The sequence below is a fragment of the Mastacembelus armatus genome, chromosome 7, assembly GCF_900324485.2.
Source record: "Mastacembelus armatus chromosome 7, fMasArm1.2, whole genome shotgun sequence".
NCBI lineage: Eukaryota > Metazoa > Chordata > Actinopteri > Synbranchiformes > Mastacembelidae > Mastacembelus > Mastacembelus armatus.
In genome coordinates this window covers 6,109,389-6,126,293 of record NC_046639.1, presented here as the reverse complement: position 1 = coordinate 6,126,293, position 16,905 = coordinate 6,109,389, and the positions used below count along the sequence as shown (strand labels likewise).

The following is a 16,905-nucleotide window of genomic DNA, read 5'->3' as shown; positions in this document are numbered from 1 at the left end:
CATGTTTCTACAGTAGCCCAGAATGGACAAACCAAACACTGACTCTAGACAGCGAATTGTTTTTTTTTTTGTTTTTTTTTGTGTTATTTTTGAAGTGACAACTACAGTACCCTCCCTCGAGCCTGGAAATTAGTGGAGTTAGCATATTAAGGGGCACTCTGAAGGTTGCATTCTGCAATCTCACCACCAGATGCCGCTAAATCTATCACGTCACATATTCTACCTTTAATTTTAATGAATATCAAAAGATTTTCTATTTTCAATAGCAATTGCTGTATCAAATGTTGATCTGTCCTAGAATATGGACAATAATCTCTGGAACACATTTATTTTTTTCAGTAGGACAGATCACACTGAACAGAAGCTAGTCTTGATATGATGTTATGACTTTGAAAGACACTATTAAAATTGCATTATGGGAACTGTAGGATCTAGTGCCTTTGACTCATACTACAGAAACTAAAGGTCATCTTAGGATATCTTGGCCTCTGCCTCTTCCATTTCAACCATTCCTTTCAAAAATCAGCTGTTATAGGAGCCCCTCTGGGATGTACAATACCAAATCACTGGATTGCCCCTTTAATGTCTTGCTCAGTCTGGATAATGTCAGTTTAGATGCTGATATGCTGTAGCATCAAGGTTTACTTTGTGTTTATGTGCAGTAGTTTTATTTATTTATTGGTTTAATGTTTTTCTAATCTATCATCTTTCTCTCTACAATGAAAGATGTTTCTGATTGACAGGACTTTTTAAAGTCACCTCATTAGTCCACACTACAGGGAGTCAGCCCTCCCTCTCTCCCTGCGGGCTTGTGGGGTGAAGATGAGAAACTACAGTAAGTCACAGGTGAACAGCCGAGCGTCGGTCCTCTTCTCTTTCATCCACTGCTGCTGCTGCTCGTCAAACACAAAACAACAGAGGAAGAAACCTCACGTAGCACCACTAGAATAACCGAGCGCCTGAGTCCTAAGCAGTTTTCGGGTTCACGGGTAGGAAACATTTCTTTTTCTGACCTGGGAATCTGCTGATTGAAAGGGACACGCGTGCAGCGGAGCTACAGAGGAACTCTTAATAAAAGCGTCGGAAGGATTTTCTTCTTTCTCTTTTCGGGCTCCGGGTTTCCTCTTGTTGGCGTGCAGGAAAGATGCGTGCTCCACTGGACTTACCATCGACCAGCGAATTTGCAGGCTGATGAAACACTTTGTCAGCCCGTGTCATTCTCTGCTTTACTGCAACCCTGTGAAACATGACTGTAGTTCAGTGGCGATGCACCTCCGCTCTCACATCGTGGTTATGCATGTTTTCCAGTCCCCACGTTTTTGCATTCCAGCTTTTGTGAAATGTGTTAGTCTGCAGTTCCCGCTTCACCGACTTTTTTAAAGAGCTCAAAATGTTTTTCTGTCATTCTGAATGAGAGATGGCGATCACACCGCACCACGTCCATGAGTATCTGCACGTTTGCACCTGTTCGGATGGACAGTGACAGTTTATGCCACAGGTGAATGAATATCGGCTCAGTTTATCTCAGCAGTGACTGTTCTGAACCTGTTTTCTGACTCTGTAAATCAGATCTAGCTTGTTGCACAATGGATCTCAAAGTAGAAGCCGAAGAAATGGACTCAAATCAGCCTCCACCCATAGAAGTTTTTGCGCACAGCTCTACCCTGCACGGAATCGCTCACATCTTCACGTACGAGCGGTTCTGCATCAAACGCTCCCTGTGGCTCCTGTGTTTCTTGGGCTCTCTGACCTTCTTGCTCTATGTGTGCGTGGACCGGATCCACTTCTACCTCGAGTACCCACACGTCACCAAACTGGACGAGGTCACGACCCCGATCATGACGTTCCCCGCGGTCACTTTTTGCAACCTGAACGCGTTCAGGTTCAGCAGGGTGACGCGCAATGACCTGTACCACGCAGGGGAGCTGCTGGCCCTGCTCAACCAGAGGTACCACACACAATCCGATTTCAAAAGTCTAAAATGAAACCCAGAATTCAGTCTTTAACGCTTTTTCTACTGCATGTGGCTTTTACTTATATTTTATCTTTCCTTTTAACACGCTATAAAATGATTTCCTCATAGAAATTCTCCACATTTTCCTTCTGTAACCTACCATTACAAATACATTTGTAAATATTTACGTCTGTCTTCAGTGGTGGAATTGCATTTACTCAGGTTCTGTAGGCTTCATGAGGTACTTGTACACCTCATTTCAGTATTTCCATTTCATACCTCTGCTCCATTATAATTTAGAGGGAAATGTTGAATTTACACATCACATTTAGTTGACACCTTTTTTTTTTTTTTTTTTTTTTTTTTTTTGCAGATGAAGATTTCAAGTACAAATCGTACAATAATCTGATATAATGTGATAAGTGTTATAGGCTAAAACTGTTAAATTTAGCTCCACCCCTACATCTGCAACCACAAAATGCTCCTTACATATAAACTCTTCAGTAATCAATCAAATTAATTTTAATGCATTTTGATAATTAAAGTACAGTGTGTGACAGACTGGGGATCTGTCCAGAGTGTCCCCTGACTCTTGTCCAATGTCAGCTGGGATTGGCTCCAGTCCTCTATAGTCCTCTATAGCAGAAGCAGTATTGATAATGGATGGATGCAAAGTACATTTTGCTAATAATACTCACATACTTTTAATGTTTCCAATGCAGGACATTTACAGTATCGGTAATGTATTTTTACGATGTGGCCTTGGTACTTCTACTTACGTAAAGCCTGTGGTAATTGTGTCTCACTCATCCAAGAAGCTCTAATAGTTTTTACTTTGTTGAGTCGTTTGGTGCTTAGAGAGCAAGCTTGTCAGGCTTGAATTAACTGAGGCATTATAGCCAGTAACTCCAGCTGTCTTGTTGGTGCAGCTGAAGGCTCTGGATACTGGAGCTGCCAACAGCATGCACTGTATGCACAGGAGGAAAAGATGTGGAGAGTGAACTGGCAGTTGCAGTGGGTATTTTGTCATTTATACATTTAAATTCTCATGTTTCTGCAACACTCCACTCCTGCACATTACATTCTCTTGTTTCTAAGCTGTCAAAAATTTTACTTCTTTGAATAGTTGCCACACTAAAAAATGAGCAGTTTTGAATGAATAAAACATTTTTTGTGATTGGAATCATGCTCAGAGCTGTCCAAGAAGAAGACAAGACAGAGAAATGATCTCAGAGAGACTATGAGTAATCCTGGTTTTGGAAACCATTTGATAAACATGCCGCTATCCCCATAGTGTTGTAATTTATTCAAAATATCAATACGGGCGGCAATAATGAGACAATCAGCAAGAGGGTGTCATTCTCCACATTTATTACTGTACATTATTTCAGGAGAAGAGATTCTTGACCACTGCATGTCATCTGAGAGATCAAAAACATAAAAAGTACAAGTTCAGAGCTCAAATGTTGTGAACCTCTGACAGGCTGCCAGTTAAAGAGATCACGGGTAGGACTCGGCATACAGTGCTAAAGGCCTCTAGTGGTTTTACTTTTATGTGATACAGCCAACTTTGATCCTAAATCTTTAATGAACATTCCAGACTGAAGACTAAATTTAGCATTTTCTTCCTGTGATTGTGGCGTGACTGATAATCAGCACTTACCATCTGGATTTTTTACATGAAAATATCTCCTAATCTCACATTTCCAAGAAGCAGTTCACAAAGAAGGCTTTTCAAAGTTGGAGACCAAAGCACAACGGGCGTTCTAAGTTTCCTTCACCATGTACTCATCTCAACTCTTACACTCTGAAGTAGGTTTAGTGCTCATTATCCTGCCTCCCTTGGCAAGGTAGAGAGGCACACTTAGCAGTTATACCCCCAGCCAGAAATGAAAGTGCTTGTGGCATGAAATCCATTTAAAGCTGTTCTCCTCCCACTTCCTATGTTTGGAGTCACTGGTCTGGGAAATGTCTTGTGGCATGATATTTAAGCTGCACACACGCTGAAGCGTCAGCCTTCGCTGATCTCGCTGGCTCATGCTTATGGTATTTTATCTCATAAGTGGCATGTTTGACCACTATACAAGCCCTAGGGATCAAATGCCTCTCCTCAATTAAGTTCTCTTTCAGTCAAACACTCCCTGCCTCTGCCATAATGGGGTTTAGCTTAATCATAATGTCACAATAAAATCTATGATCTAATTTTTAAACCTGAATGAGGCTAGTTATTATTGATTTCATATTTGGGAAATTTGGGGTAGTGGTAAATGGCCCTTTGCCTTCTTTAAAAATGAAAAATCAAAAGGATTACTTCAAATTATTCCAAGTATTATAATAAATTTAATACTATAATGTGAAGACATATCATACATTCCCAGGTCTTGTTTAAACTAAGTAAGCTGCTGAATTTCATTCTTAGTCATTTGATGCATGAAACACATTGGATGTATTAATAATATGTCACACAAGATCAATAAACACAACAGTAGTTACATTCATGTGAGAATTTTTAAGAAGGCCTTTCATTTGAAGCAGTGCTCAGCAATCTACTCTTTGAGTCCATTAAAATGGTGACATTTTTAATAATAGCATAGTGGGAGATCACAGCAAGGGTCGAGAGTGCCTGCATTTACAGCTATTCTGCTCAATTTTATTAGGGTGGTCAGATTTTTGTGAGTGCCATTACAAATGAAAGGAACTTTCCCAGTGCAATGAACAATGTTGCATCTGATGTGGGTTGCCTCACTCAGTTACTCGCATACTTTAATTCTCACTGTACTGTAAATGAGCTATCACAGAACTGCAGTGCCAAACTATCAAAAATTTGTCAGTACTCACACAATATGCAAGAAAATCCCTGAGAACTTATAGTTAGTGATAATGATATCATGACCCATGAGGAGAAATTCATTGCCAGTCTAGGACATTATATCACTTCATGCTAACCTAAGCTTTTCTGTAAGATCAAGAAAAGATGTTAACATCACAACAGTTAACATCTAAATATAAGCTTGATTTAGCTTCAGTCTTGGTCTTGGTCTCTTTTGTTAGTTTTAGAATTTAGACAATTCAGTCTAGTTTTTGATATTATTCATCCTCATTTTTAATGTTTGTACTGAGTCTTCTAAACAGGTGCTCACACACTTTACTCTTGTTAACATCAGATGCTAAAAAAAATGTATTTAGTTTCAGGGACCTTTGAGGAAACATTTTTAACAAATATTAGGGTCATATGTTTTACAATGAAGAAACCTGTCACCCAGTGCAGTGGTGTGTTTTGCTGATATATTTTTGCTTTTGAACAACAGTGGGGGTCAGTGGCACAGACAAATATAATCCAGGTTAGAGACTGTTTGAGGTAAGGTAATTTGTTGTTGGTTTTACGATTTATCAAAAAATCTAGCCCATATGGACACACATAGATGAATACAAACACAACACACAATATACGCTACATTAAATATGCAGATGATGCAGGTGATGATATCTAGTTAGAAATATTTTTCATGTTTTTAATACTCTTAACATGTCATGGGGAACATGCTTGCATTGTATGTTTCCTATCATTGCAAAACAATGACAAATACTGTCCAAAATATTCTCCAGTATAACCTCAAGGGTACTGCATGCTTTAAAAATATGCTGAAAGCATAACTTGGCAATCTCCATCCCAACAAGCAACAACAGATGGGTAACTTTACACTGCATCAGTTCCTGATTTCCCAAATTACAGGGCAGGTTGAGGTCATAATGTTAGAGTGGATAAGAGTGTAAGAGTGGCATAGTTCCTATGAGCATGGCTCAGTGCGTAGACTGTGCATGTTGTGTGCATCAGGGGAGAGGATGTGTTGAGTGAGAACTAGCAGAGGGAGAGGTTGGAGTACAACAGACGATTGGAGAGAAATTAGCAGTATTGCATATGGAAAATATCCAGTTGTAAGGTACGTGGTGCATTTAATAAATGCTACAGCTCCATACTAATTATCTGAGCCTTGCTTGTCAGCTGCTGCAGGGTTTAAAGGGGGAGGGTTAACTCCGAAGTCAAGAGAACTTCGGCCCTGATGTCTCCTCTGTGCTTCGGTCTGGGGGCTGAAGCAGGAAAGGCAAATAATAATTACAGAATATGTGTGCATTTATTGTGCATCACAAAAATCGTGGCATTAAAAGGAATTTGTGTTAACTCATCACTCTCTTATTAACTTAGTAACAGCCCTAGTTTAAGCACAAAGTAGGCTACAGTTGAGGCTAATGGGAGTTAGATTTTGCAGTATATAGTGTAGGGATTGGCAATGACTTTCAATATTCAAATAAACTTTGAATCCAATAGTGCCTTCAAATAATAGGTCAGTGCATCATTTTACTGACTCAATTTAAGTTTTTAACACAAGCTTTAAAGTTAGAATATCACAACTGTGCAGAGCAATTTGAAGGATAGGCATCCAGCAGAAAATGAGGTGGCAACTTGGTGCAAATAATAATTCCAGTCATTTTTGAACAGTTCCCTGCGAATATAAAATGGCATTTTTGCCTGAAATGTTCATGCCTAATATAGTCTTTATTCAAAGTACTGGATATCTTCTTCTTCTTTTCCTTTCAGCTGCTCCCTTCAGGGGTCTGGATATATATGTAAATATTGATCAAAACAAGAAAGGTCCAGATCCTAAATTCAGTCCAGTTTATCCTGAGGGAAACATGAATGTCATAAGCTCATGGTGGCTCTAATGCAAGCGTGGTCAACCTATGATGAGGGCCACTGCCCTCCTTGCTTTCTAACTATCATTTCCCTAACATCCTCTGAGATGTTCTCTTTCTGTTTCTGATTCACCAAACACAACCTATCCAGAAAATCAGTCATGGGAAAGGCAGGGTAGCCAGGAAAGAATTGTTAGGCCACCATAGAAGTCATTAGGACACACTGCACTGTGCAAATCCATCCAGTATGTTTCAGTGGATAAATAACGACTTTGACCTGCTGGTGGCACAAGATGAAAAGTTGTGACAGAGTGACATTGCCATCCTTGGACCAAATCTAAAAATATCTGATCCACATAAAAAACTGTCAACATGAAGAAAGGCGTCTAATTCTGCACAATCTTATTTAATTTTTTGATGTGGGATTTGATTCAAAGCAAATAGCGTCATTAAGTCATGGCAATGTATCTTCTTGTGTTGGAAATGCTCAGAGGAAGAGATTACAGCCTTTGATGAAAAATAATGAGCAGAGACACACTTAACTGAATTCACTCAAAGTCAGAAGTAGCACAACCCTTGCCATGCTTTTTAATATTGGAAACAGACTTACTTTTATAAGGGGGCCCATCAGTCAGTGTAAAAACCTGTATGCAAGTTTAATACCCTCATGGCCAAAACAATCCAATCAACATAAGCACAAACACATTTGTCTCCTAGTGTGACTGCAGGTACATGAGACCGGAGTTGATGCACTTATGTAGCCTGAAGCTGCTGCGTCGACAGTGAATGGACGACTGATTTTATGGGCCCATACAGCTCTTGTCTGAAGTTTATTATATACTGTGCGATAACGTGTTACACTCTGGTAGTGCTATCAGTTTAGAGCCAGATAATGCCACAGAAAAAATAGCTTGTACATTTTTACTGTACTGTTTTATTGGCTTCTGTCCTTTTTGATTCATTCTGGACTGTGTTATTTTTAGCTCTGGTTGATCACTGATAAAGACTCATAAACCTTCCTGAAATAACACAAATGCAGAAATTCACATTTTGTACTTTATCATCTGACAGTGATTTTTCACTGTGAAGATGTTCTCATCAGTCCATAGGAAAGTATAACACACAAAATTTGCATGAAGTATAAATTTCTTTTTTGACCTTTCTTGTTTTTTTTCTGTTTGTGTGTCCAGATATGAGATCAGGGACATTCACCTTGTGGAGGAGAGTGTTCTGGAAAGCCTGAAGGTCAAAGCTGACTTCCACAATTTCAAGCCACGACCCTTCAACATGCGGGAATTTTACGACCGCACTGGTCATGATATCAGTGACATGTTGCTGTCCTGCCACTTCCATGGGACCGAGTGCAGAGCAGAGGACTTCAAAGTGGTAAGTCATCAACAAACAAAGTACTGATCATGATTAAATGTTAAGCAGACCCGTCGCCATGTTGCACTGGGGGCCAGTGACTGTGGCATATTATAGGGTTTTGTAATTTAAATTAAAATGATGAACCTGTAAAATGCAGTGTTACTGAAGTAGTTCCTGACACATTTGCTTTTTGAATAGACCTTATATTTGCTCAAAAATATCACCAATCAGTCCTGAAATAGTAGAATGCAGACAAGAGATCCTATAGAAATCATTGTATTATCTATTTATAGTGGGTTAAAGAATGATGAACCCCCAAAGGAAAGAAAGCATGAACCTCTGAGTGAACTGAAGGAAAAGACATTTTTTGACCTGAGGATACCTACTGTGTTTTTTTTTCTGTGTATGTTGCTGATTTGAATTGATGTTTCTCTGGTGAAAAATGTGTCACAGCACATAATATTTGTGTGGGCATGTTCAACTTTTGTTCTCAGAAGTACAGACAGACATTCACATGGCAAAGTCATATTTACACTTTTACGATTGATTTTTTTTCTTTTTCTTTCTTGGTTTGTGATGAGCTCGCAGGGCTGCGTTATCAGCCAGTGTATAAAATATACTTTGAATGTGTGCTGACAAGCTCTTGTTAAAATTTTGATCAATATTGTTTTTAGCTTTTTATTTTATGTAGTTGAGTTCCAGTTACGCTGTGTAAATGTTTCCATCTACCTTTTCATCTTTACTGTTCTACTTTGACATAATGGAGGGTTGCTATTGAAATTAAACACTGAAGGGATATGAAACAAAGCAGTTGAGCTGGTCAAAGAAATGTGTTTACACAGTCCACTCACATTATATATGTGCAACTGACATACATATGTAAGTTTTCCCTGCAGCACAAAGTCGAGCTCCACGGCTGTAATGTCTGTAATAAAACCATGCTGTTGCTGCTGGTGCATTCAGACACTGTTGCCAGTGATAGTTGGCATCGGATGTGGTTTTTAATTTGGAGCCAAGCATTGATCATTCCACACAGCAGGGTTCGTGAATAGATTATATTAAGTTTTATGCCAGTTTTTCTGTCCCAATTCAATCCCGCTCAGTGGAGATGTGGAAGAAATTTCCCAGTAAGTAAACATGTTGTGTCAAGTGTGTCAACTGTTGTTAGTAGCATCATATGTTTATTTGTTAAACTTATTTTTTTTACCATGATTTAACCAGAAGAGTTGACTAAAACTACATGTGTTGGCCTAAGAGATTTTTTTTTTTTGTGGGGAACAATATACACATTTGATAACCAGAGAGGAGCTCTACATATTGCCTCTTAATGTAGCAGCTGCACTAAAGTAGGTTTGAAATGATGTTTCTTCTTATGAGCAATTTTACCATTTTTTCCTGACCCAGTGAAAGGGAAACTGCTGGATGGATTTTTACGCCTTTGCGTTCTCTTTTTTTAAACAGTGGGATTAGTCTGGAGTTCCTCGTTTATTAAATGTTACAGGGAACAAGTAGCAGCTCAGATTCATTTTGATTTCTTTACAATGAATTTTTCAAATTTAGTTCATTTAGTTACCATACAAGACAAATCACATTTACTTATTTGGTTAAAACTAATTCATTGATTCATTCATCCATTATCTATCATCATTAGCATCACTTCTGCTGGAGCCTATCCCAGCTCTCTTTGGGTGGAATACACCCTGGACAGGTCATCAGTCCATCACAGGGCTAAAACTAGTTTATGAGCTATATTTATATAGTTATAAAGCATTGTACTTTGTCTTTATTAAAAAATGAAAGAAAATTCAGTTTTATGTTTACATTAAACATCAACTTCACTCTGCATGGCTAATTTGCATAAATCAACACTAAGACATGGCTAATTACCAAACCACCTCTAAGTCATTTTTACACATACTTGTTATGCATTTACATAAGAAAGTATATTTACAGCACATTTATGAAAGCACTGTATAAATGCCACATTCTCCTTAGGAACTGAGCATCCCGAAAAGTTCGATCCTACAATCGTTGCTAAATTGGCCATCGGCTGTTTTGATTTCTAAAAATTCAGATTTGCATCTGCCACAGGAAAACCCCATATCAGTCAACTTCTCCTGAAAACCTTAAGATATTTTTTCTTCACTTCACTGCTTCTGTAGATTAGTTACTGTGCTGTGCCTGTGGGGCCAAGTATCTAGGTCTTCTGATCAGAGAACAGCTTCTCAAACATAGATAAAGGTGGACTTTTTACATTTAAGAAGTTATCCACACTGCCCCTCGGCTAACTCTGAACTTATGTTAATGTGTAGGAGTGAGTAAGGAGAAGGGAAAGAGTTTTAGGAACCATAGCTACCACAGTTTTTTTTTTTTTTCCACAGAAATTATCCTTAACCAGATTGTCAAGCATCTCAGCTCTTCTACAGGTGTCCTCTGCAGTGAGGTCATAAACTGCTGGATTTTTTTGGATGTTTGACGCAGTTGCTTAGTCCATAGGATGTGTCCATAATCACTCTCACTAGTTCAAAAAGGCAGTGAGCCCACAGTCGACAATATTGACAGGGGGACTGGGGAATGAGAATCATCTGTGCAGGTCATGGTGTGAATCAGGCATTGGGACTGATGGGAAAGTCTAAGGGCGTGTTTGGCCAGGTAGTCAGTAGAAGGTATTGGAAATATCCATAGAAATGTAGCAGAGTGGGGAAGTGAAAACATGCCTGAAGGCAGTGACGGAGGCAGCATGGACAAAATAAACAGGACAGAGGTGCTGTGACAAATCTAAAAATATGGACAATTGCACTGAGGGATTGTTAGCAGAATGTAGTGCACATAGACGTACATGCACACTACTTGTTTTGCTCCTCTTGGGCTTTCTGAGTGCACTATACAGTGGATGCATTAAACAGACGGTAAATGTAATGCTCTGTGCACTAAATAAGGGTTTATTTCCCACAAATCATGGCAAATTAGTCCACCCTAAGGTAATCACGGGCTAGACTGGACTTTGTGAAACTGTGGTCTGACTATTTGTTTGATCTCAGGGCTGGTTTATGGTCTCTTGTAACTAAGTCAAAAGATGTGTCACATCAGAAATCAGGTTATTCGTGGGTAGTCTGAACAGCCACAATGGAAAATGTTATCTGACTATGTGACATTGCAGTTCAAAAGGGTAAAACACTCATTTGAGCCATAGTCAGTCAAAGTCTGTGTTTGTGAAACCAGACTTAGGTGTTATTGGTTGTAGCCTGTTGCAGAACTCTAAATTGGTACCCACATTTAAGGATTTGTTCAGTGATGCCAAAAGAAAAAAAATGAAGTGAAAGGACATGAAATGTCAGCTCAGTCTGATTATGAGCTCGTGTTTGTTGTAGCTCCCTCAAGGCTCAAAACTAAAAGAGCCCCTGCCTTTGAGGTTGGTGCTGCTCAGTGTTTGAACTTGTGGACACTGCTGACATCTCCACAAAGCTGAAATCCATTTAGCTGCTTCAGTTTCAGGATTCTGCTGTTGTGCATGCTGGCCCACTGTCACGCTGTCACGGCTTACTGGGATACTTGAGTAATGCAAAGCAACATTAACATCATTAGTAACACCCCTGCTTTTCCTACTGTGACAAGTCTGAATATTTTCAGTAAAAAGACCTACAGTACATAGACCAAGATCTCACTTAACTGGTTTGTTCTCCAGAGTAAGAAGAGGAAAAATTCAATTCCCCAGGGAGACAGTCTTGAACTGAGAGGTGAAGATCGTGGTTACTGTTGCATTTTAATGATGCAGTAATTGTTAGCCATGCAGAGTGACCTTGTCCTAAACCCAAACATTGCATCACAGCTCCTACCTGACAGGATTGGATACAGCCTTCTGGTTGTGAGCACATGCTCCCAAACATTTGATTATTGTTACCCACTAATTCATTTTAGGCCTAGAATTTTAATGCGCACATTAAATATGAAAATAGTTGTTTAGTGCACAGCTGTGTGTTAGTGTTTGTGTCTGCGGGGTGTGACTGTAGTCCTGACACCCACTGAAGCATCTTATTGACCTTTCCGTGTTTTATTCTAATTTTAGCGGGATGGTTAATTTATGTAATAGTTATTTTATGTAGCTCACAAGTCCAAGACTGTTTCTCAAACAGCCTGTGCTCTGTCTGCTGTGCTAGAGCAGTTTCCCTTCTCTTTGAAGAGCATCGTGTTCAGGAAATTTCATCTGGCCAGAACATAGTGGCAGCAGAGAGGTGTTTCCCCTGGAGAGGTTTAAGGTTTTTATTTCTCGCCTCTCAACCTCCCTTTGTTATCTACATCACCGAACAGCTCCAGAAAACTGGAAAATGCACTTCTTTTGAAGACTGTCTTTGATGCATTGCATTGTTAATCTTTGCATTGTTTCATTGCAAAGTGCTTGATGAATAAGGAAAAAGGTATATCCCAACTGACTGTTCTTTGTGAAAAGATCAAAAGGGGAAAAAAAAGAGGCCTGATAAGAAACTATTTTAGGCTGTTTGCAATAAGAATACAGATTCAGTACTCAACTGAACTGACAAGATCATTTCGTCTTCATAAATTATTTCATACCATATTATGTAGAAAACAAAAGAACGATTCTGTAGCTGTAAGATGCCTTGAGGGTAGATGAAGTTGACATACTTTGTCATCTGTTGTCACATAGTTATAAATGTACAGAATCATTTTTTTTTATCTTCACAGCTAATGTCAGCATAATGATATTGTGTTTAAGGAGTTATTATTCGTCCTGCCAACATGTTAAACACACAGAGTAGTTTCGGATTTCGTTTTCTGGCAGAGCGCTAGATGAAAGACATGACTTATCTATATACACTACAGTTTAGTATAAAGATGGAAACAGGAGGAACCAGTTTTTTTATCAAAAGCTAACAATCAGCACCTCTTGTTCAATGTATACAAAACTAATGAAAAAGCTTGATAACTGAACAATTTACAGGATCTATGTGTTGGCCTCAATCACTCGGTGCATGTCTTTACTGGTTGCTCCTTAGAGCCAAGAAGTAAACTTTAAAATGGAAAATTGACATTGTTACTTCTCCACTATTTCAGGCTTGAAATCTGTTGGTTGGATTGATAATTTTATAAGACGTTGGGAACGAGGCCCAGACACAGACATGGGAAGTTATTCTGTTCTTTCACACAAAGAGAAAGGTCTAAATGGCTCGAGCAGTTATCTAAGTTATCCAAAGCATCCAGTGCTCCCCCTCTGCTCCTCAACAGTTGAAGAGAATTATCACTGATAATTGGACTCTGAGGTATTTGTAGTAGACAGCAAACTGTGCTTATTTCAAAACCCACTCACCAGTGAACTCCAGTAAAAGAGAACAAAACTAGACTCCCACTCTGATGATCGCTTCCTGTGGTTGGATGCTTGGCCCTTTCTTGTTTGTCAAACTCAGCCTTTGACAGCTCCACCCGGGGAATAGAAGTGTGTTAGCAAATCTCCCAGCACGCTGCTGTCGTGACAGTTGTTATAATTTCTGTACTCTGATTGCTGCTGTCATGTCTCAACTAGGCAACATGCATTTGTAGATTTTATATACAAAATGTAAGACATGCTGTACTTCAGGGTAGGGAAGAGAAATCCTGCTGATATAAGGATCAGTGCATTTCATGTTTTTTTTACTTAGAAACTGCTCTAAATGTATTGAGGTCTGCTTAAGAAACACAGATGTAGGTTTGCATGTTTCAGTCTGTTCAGTAATCCTTTATATTTCATTTATACTAAGAACATACATTAAATTACATTTTCAGTGATGGATTAGTTTTTCAGGCAGTTCTTGGTAAATATATTTTTAAACTGTGTTGACATAAACTGAAACCAATGGCTGTCTGGCAGGTAGAAAGTCTTAAATAAATACTAAAATTGTCAGAAATGTAAAATTTACTCTCAAGGACTAGAATAAGCCCCGCTATGCTGCCCTGAAGTCCTAGTTACAGTGCAGTTTCTGCCAAGTGATGTTTTTGTTGAGTGCAGGATTACATTTGCAGACGTGCCCAGCGTGCTTTCATGTTTCATTTCAGTTTGACTACTGTAAAGCTCATGTAATGATGGTCCTTAGCCCTAACCTGGACTCTCTAAAAGCTGCCCCAAGGGTGATAATGACCTCAGATTTCTTTGAGAACTCCAGCCATGTTGATAGCTGCATAAAACCCAGACTCTTGAGGGGAGAACAGCCTATCTTTCCCTTGGCAGGAATATACTTAGGCTCCTCTGGGTTTTGTAGCCTGAAGCGACAGATGCAAAGCGCAGCCACCACCACAACACCAAGAGCCCTGTGGGTCAGCCGAGCTACACTCCACATCCTGGCTCCTAAACCTGTCACATCCTCCAGCGCTGAGTTAGCAAAGTTATGTCACTTTCTTCGTCAAAGTGGATATCCTCATTTTTTCCACCTACTCTGTCCCTCCTTTCTCTAGTTGTTTACATTCCTCCTTCATCTCAACCCCTGCACAGTGCATTCCTCACATCAACCCCCATGAGCATGACAGTCCTCATTATGTTTTCATGTCATGCTTTCCCGTCTTCTTACTATCTCACTTTTTTCCCCCTCACTCTTATGCCCTTTCCTTTGTTCTCTTTGCTCCCATGACATCCCCTTTTCGCTCCCCAAATCAGGAGCCTCTATTAAAAAAAAGCAATACCACAAATAAATAAATAAGAACAAGAAACAAAAGCATTTAGATAAAGAGAATCGCTATTAAGAGATCGGCTACTAAAAGCATGAAAATCACTTTAACAGTATTCTATATGTAGTACCAAATCCCACACCACTGTCATAAACATATCAATGCATTTTTAGAGGATCTCTGTGTGAATATTCAGCCCTGCAGTGCTCAATGTGCAGTATTTACTGCTGCCCACCTCCAAAGACTGATTGAGGGGCAGAGTAATCACATTACCCAGATCAGCAGGTGAACAGTCCAGGTTCAAAATGTAGAAAGATCCTGTACCGGAAAACCATCTGTCAGCAGTAAGACTGCCAAACACACCAGGAGGGATCAAGTGTAACTTTAATAAACATTTATCTCCCTTTCACCCTCCCAGATTAAACCCTCATATATCTTTATGCATACAACCAAAAGTCATGTTAAATTACAAGTCTGTCAATTTCCCTCATGTGGTTTGGTTGGTTTGTGTATTAATTTGTCAGTCTCCTCATCACTTCACACAGATTTGATGTCTTTGTTTCTTCAGTGATGTGTCATTTAACACCCACAATATCATAATTTATTAACCCAGCCTTTCCATTTGATTTTGCTTTTATTGATACACGACATCATCCACTAACAGAGCTTTGTGATGTTTCAATATTTTTTCACTCAGCTGGAGTGAAACAGATTTACTTTTTCATTTTCTCAATTTGTCTCTTTTTTTTTTTTTTTTTTGTGGAAAAACTCTTTAGTTTCATGTCATTAGAGAGAATAACCCCTATAGGCCGAAGGACTTGACCCAAAGAGGGATTTTTAGGATGAATAGGGGAAACCTTAGAGGATCATTAAGTGCAGGGCAAAAAGGAAAGTTGGGTGCAGTTCTGCCAAAAGCAAAAATTAGCTTTCCCAGGGAGATGGATGTCCAGACTGATCATCTGTGATCACTGAGCTCCAAAACATCGCCACCCCTTTTAGCATACTAATAGCCCAATCATACATTTCAGTGACGTCCTCTTAAATTCTAATACCAATCTCAGTAACCCCAAACAAATCAGCTCATCTTAGCCACAGGATATTTCATTCCATGTTGTTAAAGGACGACCGGCCACACAGCGTCTCCATGGCTCCAGCTGGTTTCTAGACGGATCAGTAATGCTGCTCAAGCACGCTCTATTTGCCTAGACCTGAGAGAGGGAAACACTTTTCATGAAGACATTTCGGACGGGGAATGAAGGCAGGGGAAAAAAGTGCAGTGGGGCTGAAAATAGCTCGGGTTGGCTGCAGTACTCTTCGCATGGTTTATTTATCCTGAGGCTTAGTGCAGGTGACTTGAAGGCCGGGCTCTGTGTGGGTTGAAGGCACGCTGGTAAAGGGCTAGCTGTGACTCAGACTGCTGGATGTAGTTTGGAAGGAGACCTAGGAGGATAATGCCACAGACTTCTGAGTTCATTTGTACTCATCTGACCCCAAATCTGACTTATTGTGTCAGGTGGGGACACAAATGGTACTTGACTGCAATATTGATATTCCTGTGGATGCTATTTGTACCCAAGTCTAACTGTATTTCAAATGGGAAGTTACCACAGTGTTGGAAACTCTCACTCTTTTAATTGAAAAATCAGACACTGACAAACAAATTAGGATATAACTTCTTAGACTCTACTAAGCTGTGAGACTATTGTTTGAATACATGTCTTCACATTAATTAGGCTATTTAAATCTTCTGCTGTGACATTACACTCTTCAGTGCTGTAGGTTGCTTCACACACATTACCAGTTAATACACATATTTCATTTAGTCCCTGAAAAAATCTAGGATTTTAAACTGGGAGACTCTTTGTTTTTGTTTGTTTCCTGTTTCAAACCAAAAAAAGTATTAAGTAAGTAAGTATTTTATTTTACTATGTTGTTATTTTAATCTAAACTATGATTCTATTATAAAGCTCCCCAAGTTGTTATCATTCCTAACATGGTATTATTGTAAGCTACCATGGCAACCAAAGTCTGCCCCATGATAATGGTACTGAGCCAATTAGGAGGTAGAGTAGGACCCTACTGACCTATTTCTGTGGTCTCATTGAATAACATGTAACAGCTGAAACAGGTGTAATTGTGTAACATAGACAAAAAAGGGACCTTTGGGAAAGCAGTGTGTCTTGCATTTATATAAAATGCTTCTCTAGTGCGTCCCCAGTGAGACCATACTACTCACAGTC

At 39.3% G+C, this 16,905-nt stretch overlaps 1 protein-coding gene across 1 annotated transcript in view; it reads left to right on the top strand.

The window, feature by feature from the left end:
* The first annotated feature begins 1,380 nt into the window (after positions 1-1,380).
* LOC113145097 (acid-sensing ion channel 1-like) overlaps positions 1,381-16,905 on the top strand; it is a 40,092-nt gene continuing 24,567 nt past the window's right edge. Inside the window, exons 1-2 of the mRNA XM_026331470.1 lie at positions 1,381-1,948; positions 7,837-8,032. Coding sequence (XP_026187255.1) covers positions 1,587-1,948; positions 7,837-8,032 — 558 coding nt within the window. The 5' untranslated portion in view covers positions 1,381-1,586. The remainder of the gene's footprint in view (positions 1,949-7,836; positions 8,033-16,905) is intronic.